General features: G+C 37.5%; 2 protein-coding genes across 13 annotated transcripts in view; one reads left to right on the forward strand and one right to left on the reverse strand.

The window, feature by feature from the left end:
* The window catches only part of npnta (nephronectin a), a 122,123-nt gene extending 117,879 nt beyond the window's left edge, over window positions 1-4,244 (forward strand). For 9 of the 10 annotated variants that reach the window (XM_087236093.1, XM_087236092.1, XM_087236094.1 and 6 more), the window contains one exon: window positions 717-4,244. In XM_087236093.1, the coding sequence (XP_087092219.1) occupies window positions 717-827 (111 nt within the window). In that variant the 3' untranslated portion in view covers window positions 828-4,244. The remainder of the gene's footprint in view (window positions 1-716) is intronic. The other variant, NM_001145580.1, reaches the window with a different exon arrangement.
* A 7,604-nt stretch (window positions 4,245-11,848) lies between these two features.
* The window catches only part of tbck (TBC1 domain containing kinase), a 173,697-nt gene continuing 165,168 nt past the window's right edge, over window positions 11,849-20,377 (reverse strand). For 2 of the 3 annotated variants that reach the window (XM_087236400.1, XM_087236399.1), the window contains exons 24-26: window positions 19,109-19,284; window positions 12,601-12,760; window positions 11,849-12,152 (exon numbers count right to left, since the gene is read on the reverse strand). In XM_087236400.1, coding sequence (XP_087092526.1) covers window positions 12,042-12,152; window positions 12,601-12,760; window positions 19,109-19,284 — 447 coding nt within the window. In that variant the 3' untranslated portion in view covers window positions 11,849-12,041. The remainder of the gene's footprint in view (window positions 12,153-12,600; window positions 12,761-19,108; window positions 19,285-20,377) is intronic. The other variant, NM_001080637.2, reaches the window with a different exon arrangement.

Raw genomic sequence — 20,377 nt, forward strand, 5'->3', positions numbered from 1 at the left:
CAGCAGGGATGGGATCCAGTATGTCCACTATGGGGGACCAATGACCTAATAAGGATACAGCAAACAGTAACACCTTTTAAAGCCAAGTTTTCCAATCCTACTTGTCCAAATTTTGAGCGTCATTTGAACCAGCATCTCTTGTGTTGGGCAGCCATGGCCTAATGGTAAGAGAATTGGATTTGGGATCCAAAGTTGCAGGTTTGAGTCCTGGTATAAGCAGAGATTGGATCCAGTATGTCCACTATGGGGGATAAGTGACCTAATAAGGATGCAATAATCAGTAGCACACCTTTTAAAGGCAAATTTTCCAATCCTACTTGTCCAAAATTTGAGCCTCATTTGAACCAGCGTCTCGTGTGTGGGGTAAAAGACGCTTGGTAAGAGATTAGGAATTAGGATCCAAAGGTTGCAGGTTTGAGTCCTGGTATCAGCAGGGATTGCTGGTGAGGTGAATATCCACCTCAATACCACGACTGAGGGGATACCCTTGAGCAAAGCACAGCAACTCCTAACTGAACAATGTGTTTAGGGGTTTAAGTCACTTTGGATAAAAGTGTCTGCTAAATGCATGAATGTAAATACAAGGTCAGGCACGCTGACAAGAACACCAAAGTGTGACCTGATTTTCTTGAAAGTAAAGAACAGAAGTACTCTATTTTGCGGATGTCTGGAGTCACTGAGAGTGTGGTTATTATTCGATTTTTTTGTCATTGCAGGTGATCGTGAAGGGCGAGCGGCGGAGAGGCCGCAAGGGCGAAATTGCTCTGGATGACATGAGTCTCAAACGAGGTTCCTGTCAGGAAGAGCACAATCTGAGGAGACTTTAACAACGGTAACAGCATCAATAGAGACTTTTATTGCCAGCTTTACTCACAGGATTCGAGAAAGATGGACACCTTATGGAAAGGGACGTGGCCTTCTGTCAGTCCCGATATGGTAATGGTGCACTTTCTCAGCGGCTGCAAGTGCATGTCCCAGCTCAACAGAGTGCGGTAGGATGACGTATTTTTGTAGAACAAACAGGGAAAGTATTTTAGTACTTCAGATTGTATCGTCTCTAAGTCAGTATTGTAGTTTTTTCAATGGGTTGAAGTTGATCAGTATTTTTCATAAGGAATTGGTTGCTAAAACTAATTATGTAACTAAACAAGTTTGATCATTTACTTAATAGGTGCTTTCATAGCTGTATTGTTTATGACTGGGCTTTTGCAAACTGTCATAACGTTAAGGATGTTTACACAATTCTCAGCTAAAAAAGGGTTTAAAAATTTTTTAAAGGGTGCCACGCCATCTACTGGCCTGGCATACACAATAGTGTTTTTAATCGTTTTTGCAAATCTATGTGAACAGAGAGCATTTTCATCTTTATACAACAGTAACGTTTCCAGATTTTGTCTCCATTATATCATTTTGTTTGGTAAACGTACCTTACGATTTTTAGGAAGCTTTGTGATGGTGAGCTTTACTGGGGGAAGTGAAGCAGTCGGTCAAGTTTACATTATTTTGAAAGTTAATTTTCACTTTGATGGACTTAACAAACTTTATTAATGTAACCATTTTGAAGAAAAGAGCATGTTTGCCTGTAGCTTTTAGCGCAAGAGCGCCACCATCTTGGATTAGTGCTGTGTCTGACATCACAGGGTTGGTTCCGTTCCCTAAGCTTAACAGATACAGTGGAAGTTGGCTGACTTCGAAGGACACTGCCTGACTGGGTTTTTTTCAGCGGTGGTTTCAGCAAGGTCCGGTACTGATGTAAAGGGGGCAGTTACTTTCACTATCACTACTACAGCTGCTCACCTTTTCTCGTGTTTAAAACAAACTAAGATCGATATGTTTTTTCACACAGCAGTTTCTTATGTTCTTCATACATTTCAAGAGATCTAGTTGATTGACTTGTAAAGGGACGCCAATCCCAATTCTATCCCTTAGCCTTTCCCCTTACCCCTCTTTTGCAGCGAATTTTTACAACAAACAAGCACATGATTTAATAATTCATTACTACATTCGTGTGTTTAAAAAAATGCTTAAATAAAAATCTATAATCCTTAATAATGACTTCTGTACAGCAGTCCCACAACATTTTAACACTGGAATACCCTGTCAGAAAAGTGTAGTTGAGAATGAGCTTTTTACAGTGTCTGCTATAATGTTAATGTTGTTGTTTATTGTTATTGTGTATTTACATTTATGAAAATGGCAATGGTATAAATGCACAGTACAGTTTACTCTGATTGCCACATTAGATTTATATGATAACATGATATTGTTGCCTTAGGTAAATTGCTTAAGATAAATACCAAAAAAAATAACACAACTAAAATAACTACAGCAGTCACCATTGTCTGATCTCATATGAAGAGATCGCGATGACATCTGATGGCGTGTGCAGGTGCTTCAGTGCTGTCCAAATTCTGAGGGGTAAATTTTGAAGCCCTTCCCCTCGTTTTTTAAGAGCCAAGGGGAAGGGGAAGGGGTAGGGATACAAAAATAGAATTGGGATTGGGCCTTAGTAAAGAGCGATGTCATGTCTTATATTAATCGTTAAATTAGTCTGAATATAAATTTCCTTGTCAGGCAGCACTGGAGCACTATGAGAGAATGGACCACAGGGCATCAAATAAAAGGATTTTTTTAAAAATAAATAGAAAACATATATTTTTTTGTAGATATTAGACAATTTTTAAGCTTGTATTTGCACCAGCTCTGCAGTGCACGTCCAAAACTTTACGCTCTGGTTAAATTAGGCTTTCCAGTCCATTACTTTCACTGTATCTGTTCAGCTCAGGGAACAGAACCAACACAATAACGTCAGACACTGCGATATTCCTAGATGGCAGCTCCCTTGTGCTAAAAACTATAGGCATTTTCTTTAAATTGATTACATAACCCGAGCTTGTATAAGATATTTTCATTGAAGTGCAAACAAATTTACTAAATCAAAATAACAATAATTCCTTACATTTACATAGCACTTTTCTAGACACTCAAAGGGCTTTACACATTAGGGGAACCTCCTCATCCACCACCAGTGTGCAGCATCCACCTAGATGATGCGGCGGCAGCCATATTGCACCAGACCACACACTAGCTGATTGGTGGAGAGGAGACAGAGTGATGAAACCAATTATGATATGGGGATGGTTAGAAGGCCATGATGGACAGAGGCCAGTGTCGAATCGAAGCATTTTTAACGACCACAGAAAGTCAGGAGGTCGGTTTAACATCTCATCCAAAAGACAACACTCACTGAGCAGTATAGAATCCCCTTCACTATACTGGGGCATTAGGCCCACACAGATCGCAGGTTGAGCACCCCCTGCTGGTCTCACTAACACCAGTTAGTGGAGCAACAACCTAGCTTTCCCATGTGGTCTCCCATCCAGGTACTGACCAGGCGCAGCCCTGCTTAGAGAGAGCTAGCTGCCAGCTGTAAATAATGTAAACTTGATTGACTGTTTCACTTCTAATTTATCACGCAAGTGTGGTGAAGTTTGTATTTATGTTCAGTTTTTACTTTTGGCAATTGTATTTAGGGTTCAAATGATAAAAAAAATTACTGTTTATTTATCATGATAAAAAAAAAACATGTAAGAATCATAAACTTCTGCTTTTCGAACTGGAAAGCCACTGGCTAGTAAATGGAGATATGCTCCATTTTGGCCTACAAAAATGCGTCATCATTGCTGCACTCTTGAAATGAGATGATTTGGAAATACGCTTTTGTACAGTTTAATTTTGTAGATGTAAAATTTGTCTCCCACTTCAAATATTTGCCAAGCAGATGTCAACATGTCACTGTAAACACAAGTTTGTTCATTTGACACTTGAATCATGATCCTTTTTAAATTGAGCCCATGTGCTTTGTTAGCCCAGCTAACATGCGTGACAAACCTTTTTTGTGTGTGTGCGTGTATTATTGTAAATGTATTCATACATGTGTATATATATATATAAATATATTTCAAATAAGCTTTGTAGGTGCATATATATGTGAATTGTTCATTGTATAAGTGATGCAGGACAATGTTTACATCACACAATCCAGTTTTGAGTATTTTATTGACGTTTATTGTTAAGTACGAACCAGTTCTGATTATTGCTTATTAATGGCTGTATCAGCCATTCTGTATGATCGTCACAACCATGGTTACCCTTTAAGACGGTGTGTTGAATATGAAAGCTCTTGGTTTAATATTCAAATGAAGCAACGACCTCCAGACATTAAAAGGTGTGAACAAAAAAAATGTCTTGTTTTTTTTTCTGCTGACAGTTCCTAGCAGCTCTTTTTGTTATGATTGACAATAGTGTCTTTCTTACTGCTACACACTTGGCTTTACAACTTAGCAAGCGGGGGAAATAATTCATTAATAGACTATACCATCATTGAATTTTAAAGACAGGAAAGTCAATATCAATTTGTAAATCATTAAAATACTGCAATTAAATGACCCAAACAAATGGTCTTTTATTAAGGTCTGCACATCGATTAACATTTTGTGAGGGAATATTTTTATTTTAATGTATACAAATAACATTATTAAAAATCAGGTGTTCATCAGCCTGTTCTTTTGATATATATATATATCTCAAAAGTGTGTGTGTGTGTGTGTGTGTGTGTGTGTGTGTATATATATATATATATATATATACACACACACACACACACACACACACACACACTCACCGGCCACTTTGTTAAGTACACCTTACTAGACCCCTTTTACCTTCAGAACTGCCTTAATCCTTAGTGGCATAGATTCAACAAGCTACTGGAAATATTCCTTAGAGATTTTCCTCAGTATTGACATGATAGCATCACACAGTTGCTGCAGATTTGTCGGCTGCACATCTATGATGTGAATCTCCTGTTCCACCACATCCCAAAGGTGCTCTATTGGATTGACTGTGGAGGCCATTTGAGTCCAGTAACATTGTCATGTTTTAGGGTGTACTCACACTATGTACAGTTGCCTTGAACCGGGCCGAAGCATGCTTGTCCCACCCTCCTGTGTCCCCGATGGCCCGCACTCACATTGCATCCGCGCCTGAGCACGCTTACTCATCAATGATGCCCTGTTCAGTAAGTGCTCTCGCTCTGGACAGTGGAGATTTCTTCATATCGTTTTAATCATTTGATATGCAGTGACACGCAGTCAAATATTTCGCTGAACAGATCAGCCACTTTTGACGCTCATTTACAATCATAAAATCATGCTACAGGAATTAGGAGGTTTGCTGAAGGTGCAGCTGTCGTGCACTAAGAGGTTTGCGTCTTAAACTACAACAGTTTGTGTTCATTGAACAGTAAGAAAGATTAATAAATCCATATGAAACAGTCCCTTAAAAGTCTCGTCTTGCTTTCAGTTTCAGGCGCGCTTCGCACTCACACTACAATCGGTCAAAAAACACTTTCATGGTCTTTCAATATGCATATATTTTTTTACCACAGTATCCCAGCGACTCCCAAATGATTCGTTCAGCGATTCATTTGTTCCCAAACCCCTCCTTTGCGCTATGCTAACAGCTGCGATTGGTCAACTGTTCAGCGCAAGACAGAGAAAAACACCCAACACGGCATATCAACATTGTTGAAGTAGTCAGAGTGCAGAGTGTATGTGTGAACCCAATGCAGGAGTGCAATAAGGCAACGCAGTTAAACACTGCTCAACGTACTGCTCTAATCCACACAGCGGCAAAAGCTGAACTATTTTGAAACACAGTTAAATACCCTTTTTACCCTTTCTTACCTGGCAAGCTCTGACAAAGTCCCCTACATCAATAGTCTTTTCTGATCCTTCCTTTAACAAACGGATGACGAATACCCGTCTGCAGGATAGATTATTGCATTAACCAGCAGAACATTCACTCATTAATATTCCCTCATCTTCAGTCATAATCAGTCCGACACACACCTGCACTCCCCTAGTGTTTAAAGGGAAAGGCACGTTCACATTTGACCTAATCTGACACTGCATATTCGGACAAATGACGTATTATTTTGAACGAAACGACTCTTGAGTCGAATATTTTATTAAAAACTCAATATTTTTTAAACTTGGTGTACTTTCAGATTGAAACCTCAGCTGAATGTTTTCATTTACTTAGTGCTGTGTTACACACTGCATGTAAGTAAACAAATGTAACTGGGTTGAACATAAAACAATTAAGTTGTCCCCCCGAAAAATTCAAGAATTGTGTTGTTTCAGTTCAGTTGTTTGAACAAACAGCAAGTTTTGAGTGCATGTCTAATATGCTGACAATACTGAATTCAACATTAAAACTCTGGAGTAAAAACTGCATTTAAGTCAATACTTTGTCTCATTAAAGTGGTACTAATTCCTTTAAACCTCAGCGTGAGTGTGACCTTGATTTACATTTAAATACACCAGTCCTCTCGTTAGTAGTCAGTCTTTCAGGGAACGTTTGAATTGGGTTGTTCAAACATTCTGTTGTTCTGTAAATTCCTGAAAGGTGTGTGTGTGCAGAACAGGGTTAAGCATCGAAATGTGAACACACAATGTCAAAATCTGATTTCACTAGCATATGCTCAGGAGCAATGCATATGCAAATGATTGATTTATAAGGCATCGTGTGCCTAAAAAAAAAAACGTATTCACAAACGCGTGCAATTTTCCTTCATCCATGAGACACAAAAGAGGCAATGCAAAACGTCCCGATGCTTTTATCCATTAAAGAAAAGATGCACCTCGAGGCAACATATTTGAATATGAATGAGATGCAAATGGGAGGACTATTTTTTTTTTTCAAGCTAATAATGAATCAACTTTTAGCCCTTTCCAAACGCAAAACTCCTGCACAGAATGTCAAGCGGCTGAATGTCAGCAAAACATTCGCTTTGGTGTGAAAACATGCAGGTTTGGATGGACATGTGGGTGACAGAATGATGAGTTATATTATGCGGGGGTCTTTAATGTCTGTCAGACTTCAGTTTTGACATCATATACATGTAAGCTATATTTGTAGCTCTAAAAAACAAGCTTTCATATAAAAGTGGTTTTCTACGGAGACCCGGAAGAGATGTGATGATGGGGGACAAAATTGGTTGAGGAAAAAAACAGTCATAGGAAAATATATATGTTTTATTAAAGATTTTGCGTTCCCAAACAAAGACGTTTTGGTGTTTCGTGACCCTGTTCATGCTCATGTAGAAGAAAATGAGTTGTGTTTAAAATAAAGCACGCAGGACGGACATGTTTACATATTATTTAGAGTATTTGCCTGTTTAAACACCGAAATCCCAAAGTGTCCTGCACTTTTGCTCCCCTTTAAATGCCATGTACAGAAGCTGATCTGGGATCAGTTTATCTTACGGAGCACATCCGTCAGTCAGCGCTTATACATGCATTCACTGATTCAGAGGTTGCATATACAGAAAAGGGTGTTTCAGCCCCGCCTACATGGGTAAAATGAATTTTAAAGTCGTTTCTCCATTTTCCTACCCTAAACCAAATAACAGTGAGCAAAAGAAAAGCAGAAAAACAGCTGTTTTCTTAAGTTTGCCTTTTTTTTTTTTTTTTTTGCAAACGGATGTGGAATGGACAGAAGAACACACACAATATGAATTTAATAGCAATGGTTCAGTTTTCTATAGCTAATGTGCTAATTATTGATATCAATTCAACTGATTTAGAATTTTTACTAATTGCTAGTCAGTTTACAAAATGGATCACATTTCAGTTCTTGAGCCATAAAAAAAGAATAAAAAAATTAAAGAATAAAAATATGAGATTAACATAATTTGATTTCCTGATAAACAATCGTTTTGATTTGTTGTGCAAGTTACTTTCAAACTGTAATGCATTACAGATTACTTGTTACTGTTTTTTAAAAGTAATCTCTTACATTACAACAATACTGTCTCAGAATTGTAATATGTTACATTACACTTATGTTACTTATTAGTTACTTTCATCAAAATCACTACAGAATTACAGCTTAACATTTTAAAATAAAAAAACTTGGGCGGTAATATGGTATTATGGTATACCGAAGGATCTGAAAACAGCAATGGTGTCAGTTTCAATACCGTTATATTGTCATAAAAAACAATGCACTAAAATAGGAGACAAGTATTAAATAATAAATATTAATTATTCAGTGCCTACAAATGCGAATGCGTGATTGTCATCACGGGACAGTGTGGAGGTGAGAGAGAGAGCGGTAAGATGTCGAGTCGCGCACCAAGCAACCTCTGCAGTTGTGCAATATTTTTGGTTTCGACCAAATGAGAAGAAAGACGTAGTAAATACGAACTAGAGGTCTGCATTCCCGCTGCTGTACCGCGAGAGCCGACCAGATTTCCTGCGGTGCGGGAATACATTTCTGAATAAAGTGTGGGAGCGGTCGGTAACTCTGGTGTAATTTGAAAGGGAGCGGGTCTAGCAATATCACTCCCGAGTGAGCGAGCACACGCACAACCGCATGGATGCTGTTTATGTGTGTGTGTGAATGAGAGAGAGCGTGATACTGTGTGTCGCTTGGTGCTCTCTCTATGTTTGTGTGTATGTGTGTGTGTGTGAATGAGAGAGAGAGAGAGGGTAGTGCTGTGCGTCGATTGGTGCTGTCTCTGTATGTGTGTGTGTGTGTGTGTATGTGTGTGTGTGTGTGTGTGTGTGTGTGTGTAAATGAGAGAGCATCCTGCGCAGATCTCTAATACGAACAAGACAAACAGGTGACCGGGAACCTAACGTCGCATATACGTTATTCAGTTTTTGAATGGTTTAGGCACAAGCCAACAGTTTGGTGAGGCTGTCTGAGCCCTACGTCGTAATTTCTTTTATTATGCAGGGTAATACAGGATACCGGGGTAAAATAGGTAGGAGGTTTGACGGTATGAAAATTTGGATACCACCCAAGCCTATACGCGAGAAGTACTGCACACGGGCAGCGTAAATTTAAGAGATTTCCAGCTGATTGTCTATGAACAGAGTAAACTGGCGCGTAAGCAAAGATATTCACTCACTTGTATTACATGAATACGCTCTCGACTTCTAATACTACGCTTACGACATTTGTCAGTGAAATAACGCCATGGAGGAAGATTGACAACAACACACGCGTATATTCACTAATACACAAGCAGGAAATAGAACTTACTTGTGGTATTTTCTATTTGTTAATGTCTTGCGAAGTTACAAAGTTTGTTGTAACGCATGCGTTACTGGACATCCACTGAGTAAAATATTACTGAAAATGTATTAGTAATGCCTCCTGCATTACAGGAAAAAGTAATATGTTACTGTAATACATTACTTCTGTTGCGCATTACTCCCAACACTGATGACGGGTGAGGATCACCGCACAGCTTTATTGGAAAGAAAGTGAGTGCAGACATTTTTATAATGATTTCAACGTGCTTTCAGGATTAAAAATATATCAGAAATATGGGAAAATACCTAATAATAGGATGATAGCGAGAAAGAATGGTGAAATCTGAGAGAATCCCAGCAATAAACAGGAGGGTTGACATTTATGAAGTGAACAGGAAGTGTTTGTGGAACATGAGTTTTGTGAGATAATGCAAAACATCTTTGCGAGGGAACACAAAAACGTAAAAACATATTTTCATATCACTTTTTCACCGCCCATTTTTTCCCCACCATCACATACCTTCTGGATCTTTATAGTTTTCCCTCATTCAGTGCTACTAAAATAAAGTTTCTCCTGCATTTCCGATTCTACAAAGCCGTTCACGTTAAACATCACGCTGGTTTGGAGAAAGAGCGCGCACACTAATGCACTTATTTAAATTTCCCTGACCTCTCTGTCAGCTTGAATTGGTCCAGACATTAATTAGGCCTTCTCTCGCCCACAGAATATCGTCCGCTGTTTAGCATAACACTCTCTGCTAGTTTTTTTTTTTTTTTTTTTACAGGTTTTTCGTCCTCCAAGGTGCCTTAATTCTCACTGTTCAACCAATTTTCTAACACGTTTCAGAATAAAACCGAATATTCTACAAAGGAACACATAGGACGAGACTTTAACATGGTTTTCTGACCGTTCGCAAGAAGGGCTTCGTGATGAAATTCAGATGTGACTTGTTGATGCCAGCCGTTCATTATTTTCACTGGATAAAATGATAGTTCACTAGTAACTGAGTTTGGCTGAAATCTGTTATTACATTTACCTTGGGCCTATTTTCTTTTCTTTATATATTTTACCTTTAGGATCTATTTTTTGCAAATATGGGGTGGATTTTTATTTTTGTGCACTTAGACACTTAGATTTATGTCCCTCTTAAAAATAATGATAATAATGGCCATGATTCCCTTATGAGATGTCTAATCGAGGTTAAGACCTGGCTGTCGTCAAACATTTTACATTTCAATGAGGAAAAAACTGATCTGGTCTGATTTGGCGATCCTAACCCTCTGCATTTATTAGGTTTGGTGAGCTATTAACTTATCAAAAACCTGTTGTTAGAATCCTTGGGTTTCAGTTTAATAGTGATCTGAAATTTAACAAACAAGTAAATACAGTTGTGAAATGCAGTTTTTTTTTCATTTATGACTTGTGGTAATAAATAAAGTAATTTCTCTCTTTTAATGACCTTGAGAAGATGATCCACGCTTTAATTGTGGGAAGACTTGACTGTTGCAACTCTATATGTGGGTATTAGTCAAAATGCCCTGAATAGATTGCAATTTGTACAAAATGCGACTGCAAGACTTCTGACAGGATGCAAGTATGAACCCATTTCCCAGTTCTTTCCTCTCTGGGCTGGCTGCCTGTTGGGTCATGGATTGCTTTTAAACTATTAATTTTTGTTTTTAAATCCTTCAATGATCTGGCACCAGCTTACATATCAGACCTCCTACATGTATATAATCCTGGTCGGTCACTAAAGAATTCTGATCAGTTTATTCTTTCGGTACCAAGGTCCCAGTGTAAGCGCATATATTTATGCGTTATATTTATATATATCTTTTTTTCCCCCAACTGATTTATTTTCTCTTTGCCATGATGACAGTAAATAATATTTGAATATGTGTTTTTCAAGACACTTCTATACAGCTTAAAGTGACATTAACTAGGTTAATTAGGTAAACAAGGCAGGTTAGGGTAATTAGGCAAGTTATTGTATAATGATGGTTTGTTCTGTAGACTATTGAAAAAACTTTTAGCTTAAAGGAGGCTAGTAATATTGACCTTAAAATCGTGTTTAAAAAAAATAATAACTGCTTTTATTCTAGCTAAAATAAAACACAAAACAAACAAGGCTTTCTTTAGAAGAAAAAACATTACCAGACATAGTGTGAAGATTTCCTTGCTCTGTTAAACATTATTTGGAAAATATTTAAAAAAGAAAAAATAATCAAAGGGGGGCTAATAATTCGGAATTCAACTGTACACACACACACACACACATATATATATATATATATATATATATATATATATATATAGAGAGAGAGAGAGAGAGAGAGAGAGAGAGAGAGAGAGAGAGAGAGAGAGAGAGAGAGAGAGAGAGAGAGAGAGAGAGAGAGAGAGAGAGAGAGAGAGAGGGGGGGCATTTCAGCACCGCCTGCATGTGTATAATGAATTTTAAAGTCGTTTATCTGTTTTCCAACTCTAAACCTAAACGAAAATCCAGCCAAAGTCTGAGCAAAAGTAAGACCTAAAAAATCCCTTTTTTAAATTTTCCTTTTATTGTTTGAAAACAGATATGGAATGGACGGAAGATACCCTGATCTGACCTTATTAAAACTCAAAAAGGCTTTATGCAGCTCTGAATGAGCCATCTGACCAATCTGAACAGGCTCTTAGAAAGGCGGGGTTTAGAGCGACCATGTGAAAACAGCAAAACATATGACCCGAAAACCCAAAGTAAAAAAACAAACATTTTATTTGTCAATTAGTTTGGTCCCAAAAGTTGAAACGCCTCTGTGTAGTTTTGCTTTTCGTTTTCAAGTTCAAGCTTTTCAGTGCTGACATGCATAATGCCGAAATCACCACACACTTTACAGAATATAACGTATTAGCGTGTAAACAACAGCTTCCCTTTAACCAAAGTTCATCTGTTATATCTGAGGGGACGGGACTGTCAGCAGGCCGGTGGACTTCATCTTGTTCATTCCACCGTCCAGAACGCAAACACGAGGGAAATTCACCTTCACCAGATGAGTCGCAAACTACAGCAGAACAAAAAAAAAGAAAAAAAAAAGAAAGAAAATTTAGTGATTAACATGTGTGATTATTATTAATTCAGTATGCGATTCATCTTATTTATCAGATGGCGTCACAGCGGAATGAACCAACAACTATTCCGGCAAAGGGTTGCTGAAGAACTACTGAGAGGTTTCAGCTGCTGTCTGGGCTTTCACTGCCTTTCTACACCTCCCTTTCTCATGTGTTCAATACTTTTCCCTGCGTCATTTCATTTTATTACACAGAACTTCATTTGTAAAGTAATTAGATTTGTTTTCTTTGGTTGTTACAGACATCGGGGGAAAATTTCAAGTACAACGTGGTGACGTGTTCGAAACTTAATTTCCCCACTGTATGCATCAAAATTGGATTAATATATTGATCTTAAATAAACAGTATTGATGACCATCTAGAGATATGAAGTAGGCTTACAGTGATAGCGTTCTTCATGACGCTGCTGAGGATGACGATGACGCGGAGTCTGTATCCGGCTAGGCTGCTGCTAGCGGGACACTGGAGCAGCTCTCCCTCTGGTCCAAACGTGGAGGTGTATGGAATATTAATGCTGCCGTAGATGTGGCCTCGACTGAAGCTGCACACCCACAGTTAAGGATTTATATATTTAAAAAATCAGTTTAACAATAATTAAAACAAAATTAAACAGAACAAAAGCACAAACAAAAAAAATTATTACTAAAATGCTTAAAAAAAACACTTTTTTTAATGTAAAGATGTATTCAAACACGTACAGTTATGGGTCCTGTTTTTAATCATATATAATAAAAAAAACTACATTAATAATGTGTTAACTGTTTTAAATGTAGCAATAAAAAAATCTTATCATTAACACACTATTATAACTATACACACACACACACACACACAAATTATGGTCACACTGTATTTTCATGGTCCGTTTGTTGAATTTAAGTTACATGGCAACTGGTTTTCTATTGTATATATATTTTATATTTTATTGTTATTTGTTATTTGATAATTAATATATATATATATATATATATATATATATATATATATATATATATATATATATATATATATATATATATATATATATATATATATATATATATATATATATATATATAATAAAAACTGGGAGGAAATAAAATAAAAACAAATGTATAATTATCAAATATATAATTTATAATATTATATAAATAATTAATAATATTATATAATTTTATATTTATATATTATAATAATTATCATATATATATATATATATATATATATATATATATATATACATACATATATATATACATACATATATATATATATATATATATATATATATATATATATACATACATATATATACACATAAATATATACATATATATACACATATATATACATATATTTGATAATTAATACTTTTTTTCAACGTCAAAGTAGGCCTATCTTATTTTTATTTTTTCTTATAATTTTTTGTTGTTGTTGTTGATTAGGCAATAAAAATTTATTATTTCTAAAGTCCCTTATTTCTAAAGGGTTTCCACAGTGTAATGAACCGCCAACTAATACAGCATATGTTTTACACAGCGGATGGCTTACTAGCCACAACCCAGTACTGGGAAACACCCATACACACTCATGTTCACACACACACACACACACTCATACACTATGGCCAATTTAGTTTATTCAATTCACCTATACCACATGAGTTTGGACTGTGAGGGAAACTGGAGCACCCAGAGAAAACCCACACCAACACAAGGAGAACATGCAAACTCCACATAAAAATGCCTACTGGCCTAGTCGGGACTTGAACCCACAGCCTTCTTTCTGTGAGGAGACAATGCTAACCACTGAGCCATGGCCCGGCCAAATGTAGTTTTGTTTCATTATCTGATGGATAAAGAGTCCACATCATGTTCCAGAATAAAACTGTAGAGCATTATGAGGTTCACCACTAATGTGAGCATCACGGCGTATTAAGAAACTAGCCCGAGGTGCTTTTGTGTACATATGCTGCTGTGGTTAGGCATCTAAGCGCTGCGCAATCTCTCGTAAGCTCTTGAGCAGGCCATTAGTAATTGTGTCAGGTGAAGTTCACCGGATTTACAGAACAAACTCCAAACTGATCCATGGCTTTTGTGGAAAGCGGCCAGCTCCGTCCCAAAACCACAGCAGAGCCACACTGTCAAAAAATATCCGCAAATTAGCATTTTCTGTATTTTGTGATTCATGTTTTTATTTTTTTTTCCCACTTATTTATGCTTTTGAAGCACATTATGGGAGTTTGATCTTTCTTCTGACAACTTTTAACCTAAAAAGGTAACATTTTTATTGGTTAAAAGTGATATATTGTCTGGGTTGTTGTTCTATCTTACGCTACAAAACCACCAGCACATGGAGATTACGTAATAAACCACCAGCACATTTTCTGTTAATTTACAGATTTATGTCTACGGGGGGCCGAGAGAGCTTAACACGCAGCAATTTGAAAAAGCGCATGCAAATACACAAAACACCAGCAAATAAAGAAACCATCTTCGTCAATTTGACAGCACACGTGTTCCAACTTGGTCACAACACAAACAACTGAAGAAACGTGCAGCAAATTGGTCACAACACTTGCAAATGTCCACGTAACACATGGAAATGTTTCATGGGGACCCAAAAACATGCTGTGATATGGATGTTGTTTTTTTATTTATGTCTTTTTTTTATTTATGTTTATTTACGTAAACAGGATATTAAAATAAACGAAAAAGAACTCCTTTACTGAGCAACAGTCATAATAACACATCCATATGCCAGCAGGGTCTGTCATGTTTTTGGTTCCTCATGAAGCATTTCCATTGTGTTATGTGGATATTTGCAAGTGTTGTGACCAATTTCCTACGCGTTTCTTTAGTTGTTTGTGTTGTGGCCAATTTGGAACACGTGAGCTGTCAAATTGATGAAGATGGTTTGTTTATTTGCTGGTGTTTTTCGTAATTGCTTGTGCTTTCTTAAATTTCAGGGAGTTAAGCTCTCTCGACCATCGTATATGTCTCTATATATTAGTTCTTATACATTATTTCAAGCTACTAAAATGTCAATAAAAGTCACTTTGTTGAACAGTAGAGTTGAATTTTCCACATTAAAAGTCGACAAAGCAGAATTCAACATCCCATAATTCAATTCACAACTGTAAATAAACTGAAAACACAAAATGAAGAATCAATAAGTTAATTAACAGATATTTTTTACAGTGTACCAATGTAGAACACAATGTGCAGAGCAGACTCCGGGACATGGATTGAAAATGACGTTTATATGAGCGTCTCAAAGAGAAGCGCTAAATGAAACACAGCAGCTGAATGGAGAGAAAAGAGAAGATGAGGACAGAGAAAGAGTGCAGAGTGTAATTTAATAATTACTCTTTATAACTGCCTTCCTTCCACAGATAAAGTTACAGTCAAATCTTCTGCACCATTTCGACAGAAAATGACTGGGAGAAGAGACGTTTTCAGAAATTAAACTTGAATAAAGAATAGAAAATGTGCACATAAATCATACGCTCATGCAGATTTTAAACAGACATTAAAGCAGAGAGCTCTTTGTCTAACATTTCTATCAAATATTGATATGGTTATAAATGGTGCAGAATGCAAAATTAGAGGATGGAGAATATCTACAGTTGAAGTCAGAATTATTAGCCCTCCTGTATATTTTGTTTCCCAATTTCTATTTAACAGAAAGGAGATTTTTTTCAACACATTTCTAAACATAATAGTTGCTCATTACAACATCCGTACACATAAGTCCAGCGTCTTTAGATTGACTTATGACTAGTGCGGTTAACTGACAATGGACCCATCGCTAAGCCCCGCCCTCCTTAGTTACTGTTGCTACGCCTGTCAAGCTTTCGTGCCTGGCATGGCTTTTTCAATGTGTGTCCGCCGGTGTCAGACATTGCCAGGGATATAATGTCATTTTTGGCGAACAGGTGAGATATCCGAGAAAACCGAACAAAAAAAGGACTGCAGTGTGCATTACAGGAGTATATTCATGACATAATAGGCAACCGATTAGAGAACAATTCAATTAAAATTGAAGCTAGCTTAGCCTAGCCTCACCATACGCTGACCATTCAACAGCTTAGCTCATGCTCAGCAGGAGAGGTGAAATTTAAAAATAATCTAATAATAACTAATTTAACCGTGATTTCTCTATTTTTAGCCAAAAAGCCTGAGAGATTAATTGTTGTGCGATGAAAGATAGCCTTACTACTAACCGACGAGGAAACAAGCATGGACAGTGCTTTTACATTATTCATTCATAGAAAGAACAGCCAGAAAAAGGAAATTGATGGATTTGTGTCGAATATTAGCATCATTGACCCATAACAATGTATAGTAAGTTACCTATTACTGTCAGTATGTTTGTGTGCTCTTTATAAATGACTGAAAAACAGCTGCTGGTAAAGTATATTGATCACAAGTGCTCAGTTTGTAATTATATCTCGGTTTTGTTCTGTTGATTTGTAATTTCAAATATTCGTAGCTTTAAATAAGATGGAAATAAGAAGTTCAGTACAGTTAGCAACAGATTCGTATTTTTCAGATCAATAACTCATATCATTATAACCTATTCGCTTTAGGATGACTAAGTTACTAACGTGATGGCGAAGGCTTAAACGGAGCATTATTCACAATATCGAGTGAAAAAAAGTAATAAGACAGCTGTAAAATATAACCAGCTTTGTGTTTTTGCAGGAAACACAGTTTAGGTCTGTTTAGGGTAAGATGTGTGAGTTATTGCCGTCTGTCCATCACTGAACGTGTCAGGAATATCAAAACAAAACTAACTTAGCTCCGCTGCTTTAGCGCCCCTCACACAGCTTGAGCCACGCTGGCATTTCTCCTCTTGGGTTTTTGGTTTTGAAAAGGGAAAAAATTCCACCATGCCGTTCAAACTTTAAGGAGACGGGCTATCAGATTTGCCCAATCCATAAGCACTCGCTTGAAAGCTTGACAGAGCCCCTGTGTGTAGCTACAGTTGCTATGCCACGATTGGTGGGTGACGGTTTTTGGGTGTGGCTTAGCGAAGGGCGGCGCTGTTGACGCATGCTCAGGGTCTGTATGCGATATCTAGTGTATATTACTATGATATTTGACTAGATGTTTTTCAAGATACTAGTATTTAGCTGAAAGTGACATTTAACTAAGTTGATTAGGCAAGGTAATTGGGCAAGTCATTGTATAATCATTGCTCTGTAGACAATCGAAAAATATATATTACTTGAGGGGGCTAATAATATTGACAATAAAATAAAAAAATAAAACATAAATCTAGCCAAAATAAAACAAATAAGACTTTCTCCAGAAGAAAAAATATTATAGGAAATACTGTGAAAAATTCCTTGCTCTGTTAATTTTCATTTGGGAAATATTTAAAATAATACATAAATTACACAATGTAATGTAATGTGTATTTATATAGCGCATTTATTGTGTATGGCCATACACCCAAAGCGCTTCACAATCATGAGGGGGGGGCTCTACACACCACCACCAGTGTGCAGCATCCACTTGGATGATGTGACGGCAGCCACAGGACAACGGCGCCAGTGCACTTACCACACACCAGCTATTGGTGGAGTGGAGAGACAGTGATAGAGCCAATTCGGTGGAAGGGGATGATTGGGAGGCCATGATCATAAGGGCTGATAGAGGGACTTTGGCCAGGACACCGGGGTTACACCCCTGCTCTTTCACGAGAAGTGCCATGGGATTTTTAATGACCACAGAGAGTCAGGACCTCGGTTTAACGTTTCATCCGAAAGACGGCACCCACTGAGAGTGTAGTGTCCCCTTCACTTTTACTGGGGCATTAGGACTCACACAGACCACAGGTTGAGCGCCCCCTGCTGGCCTCACTAACACCTCTTCCAACCGCAACCTAGTGTTCCCTAGCGGTCTCCCATCCAGGTACTGACCAGGCTCAGCCCTGCTTAGCTTCAGTGAGTAACCGGTCTTGGGCTGCAGGGTGACATGGCTGTGACACAAGGGTTAATACTTGTGACTTCAACTGTACATTAGCAGCTTTTATGCTATATTCACTACGCAGTGTTTTAATCTGCCTGAAAGCCTTGCATGCATTTAGAAGGACTTCTTGTGTGCTGGTGTGTGTCTACTTACCGCATCGCTAATGCAAACCTCTTAAAACAAATCAACCACAGTAATGCTTTCCCACACTTTCATTGGTCTGTCATGACTACTAACAGACAACAATGCCTTAGAGTCATGTTTTTCCTTTTATTGCCAATTATGTACTTAAATGTACAGACAACTTCTAAATGGTTGTTTTTAAACAGCATAAAGACGTTTATAGAAGATGTAGGGACATTTACGGTACTAGATTAACTAGACTTTTACATGTCTTGAGGAAAATTTGAGTGTGCTTAGAGTTGACCTCACACTTTTTGATATTTAATGTGTTCTGACATATAGGTTAAGCCTCTGGGACCACAGAAGTGCTCTCTTAAACACACGTAGAAACATTAACATCTAGCAGCTAAATGTGTCTGGAAAAAACATTCAAAGGTATTTATTTTCTGATTGGCTAAGGTAGACGTCAGCGCGTTCTCGACTTGAACACACTCTCTCCGGCAATGTTCCTTCTGTGTTTACAAAGAGCAGCATTCTGGCAAATTAGCGGTAATGTTACAACTTCTCTTTCCGGAAAATTACTGAAACAAATTCACTAGTATTTTCAAAAAGCACCTGTTTACACATACAGACCTTTCCAGAAAATTGCTGGTAATTTTCCGGAAAGGTCTGTACGTGTGAAAGGGGCTATTAATGCATTAAAGAGTTCAAATCTGAATCTCTTGAATCCCGTAGTAAACAAAGAAAACAAAACAAATAACCCTTTTGTGCAGGGTTAAAACCTTAACAGTAAGACTAAAAAAGGATACTCTTCAAGGCTCCTGATGTCCACCGCAAGAATTTTGGGTTTGCCAGTCCTGGCCCTCTTGACGGGAGTTTTAAAGAAAGCTGGTCCACTCAGCTCACACAGGTCAATGAGGTCTTCCACAGAAATACGCGGAGACACTTCTGCTTTCAGCTCGCTCAGCTTGAGTGGCTCACGGCTCTGAGGGTGCAAAAAAAATGCAGTGAAACAACAGATTTTTTTGGTAGAAGTGAGAGAAAGTGATGAAGCTTTGGTGTTAAGCATGAAAACAGTGTAAAGTATATTTAAAGAAATCACATACAGTTCAGTTTCTATATTCTGATGACTCTGGTATCCCCCAAGGACCTGTACTTGGTCTGATGATGTTCTCTGTTTACACTAAATAACCTCCTCCCAGTGCACTGCATTTCTTTTTCTCTTCAATGTCGACATAAAATCATGGCTGGTTTTCATGCCTCTATCGGTTTTCACCTCTGTGATCTCATATCCCTCTGATATCTCAACCTGAATGAATAATCAACACCTCAAGCTCAACCTGTCAAGACTGAGCAGCGCTCAAGGAGGCTTTCCAACTCAGTCTCTCTCCAACTCAGATGAAAAAGCACAGTTGTTAGCTTGAGGTGAGCAAAAGGTCTTGAAATCTTACAAGATGACCAGCTCAGCTCAAAAATCGCAAATTTGTATAACATCATGATGCAAAGCTATGTCCTTTATCGACCTCAATTTCTTCTTTGATCTTTATATCACTCAGCAGAGGCTAAGATTAGTGCGCTTGACCCTAATCCTTAAGAAACCAAACAAACTTTGTTTAAATCTGTTTTCTGTTCAAGTAGTCAGTTTCAGCTTCAAGTTAAACTCTTTTTCTGCATTACTAGCTGTTTTTTATTCAAGAGACAGCTTGCGAGTCTACCTGGATGTGCCGCATGACCCCTCAAGGGTATCCAAAATACTGCAGCTTAATTCACAATTCGCAGTTGGAAATTCAGTCACAGGCTGTTGTCAGGAAACCTCATTTTCAAAGTCAACTAAATGTCTTAAAAACAACAGCTTTACTTAATTGTTTTAAGTAAAAGTCAACTAATGGCTTTAAAAACAACAGGCTTACACACAATATTTTCAATGAAAAGTCAACTTACTCAATATTTTCAAAGAAAAGTCAACTAGCTGCTTTAAAAATGACAGGCTTACTCATTATTTTCAAATAAAAGTCAACTAATCGCTTTAAAAATTACAGGCTTACACAATATTTACAAAGAAAAGTCAACTAATCGCT

Source organism: Danio rerio, chromosome 1 (assembly GCF_052040795.2).
Source record: "Danio rerio strain M-AB ecotype USA chromosome 1, GRCz13ab, whole genome shotgun sequence".
Lineage (NCBI taxonomy): Eukaryota > Metazoa > Chordata > Actinopteri > Cypriniformes > Danionidae > Danio > Danio rerio.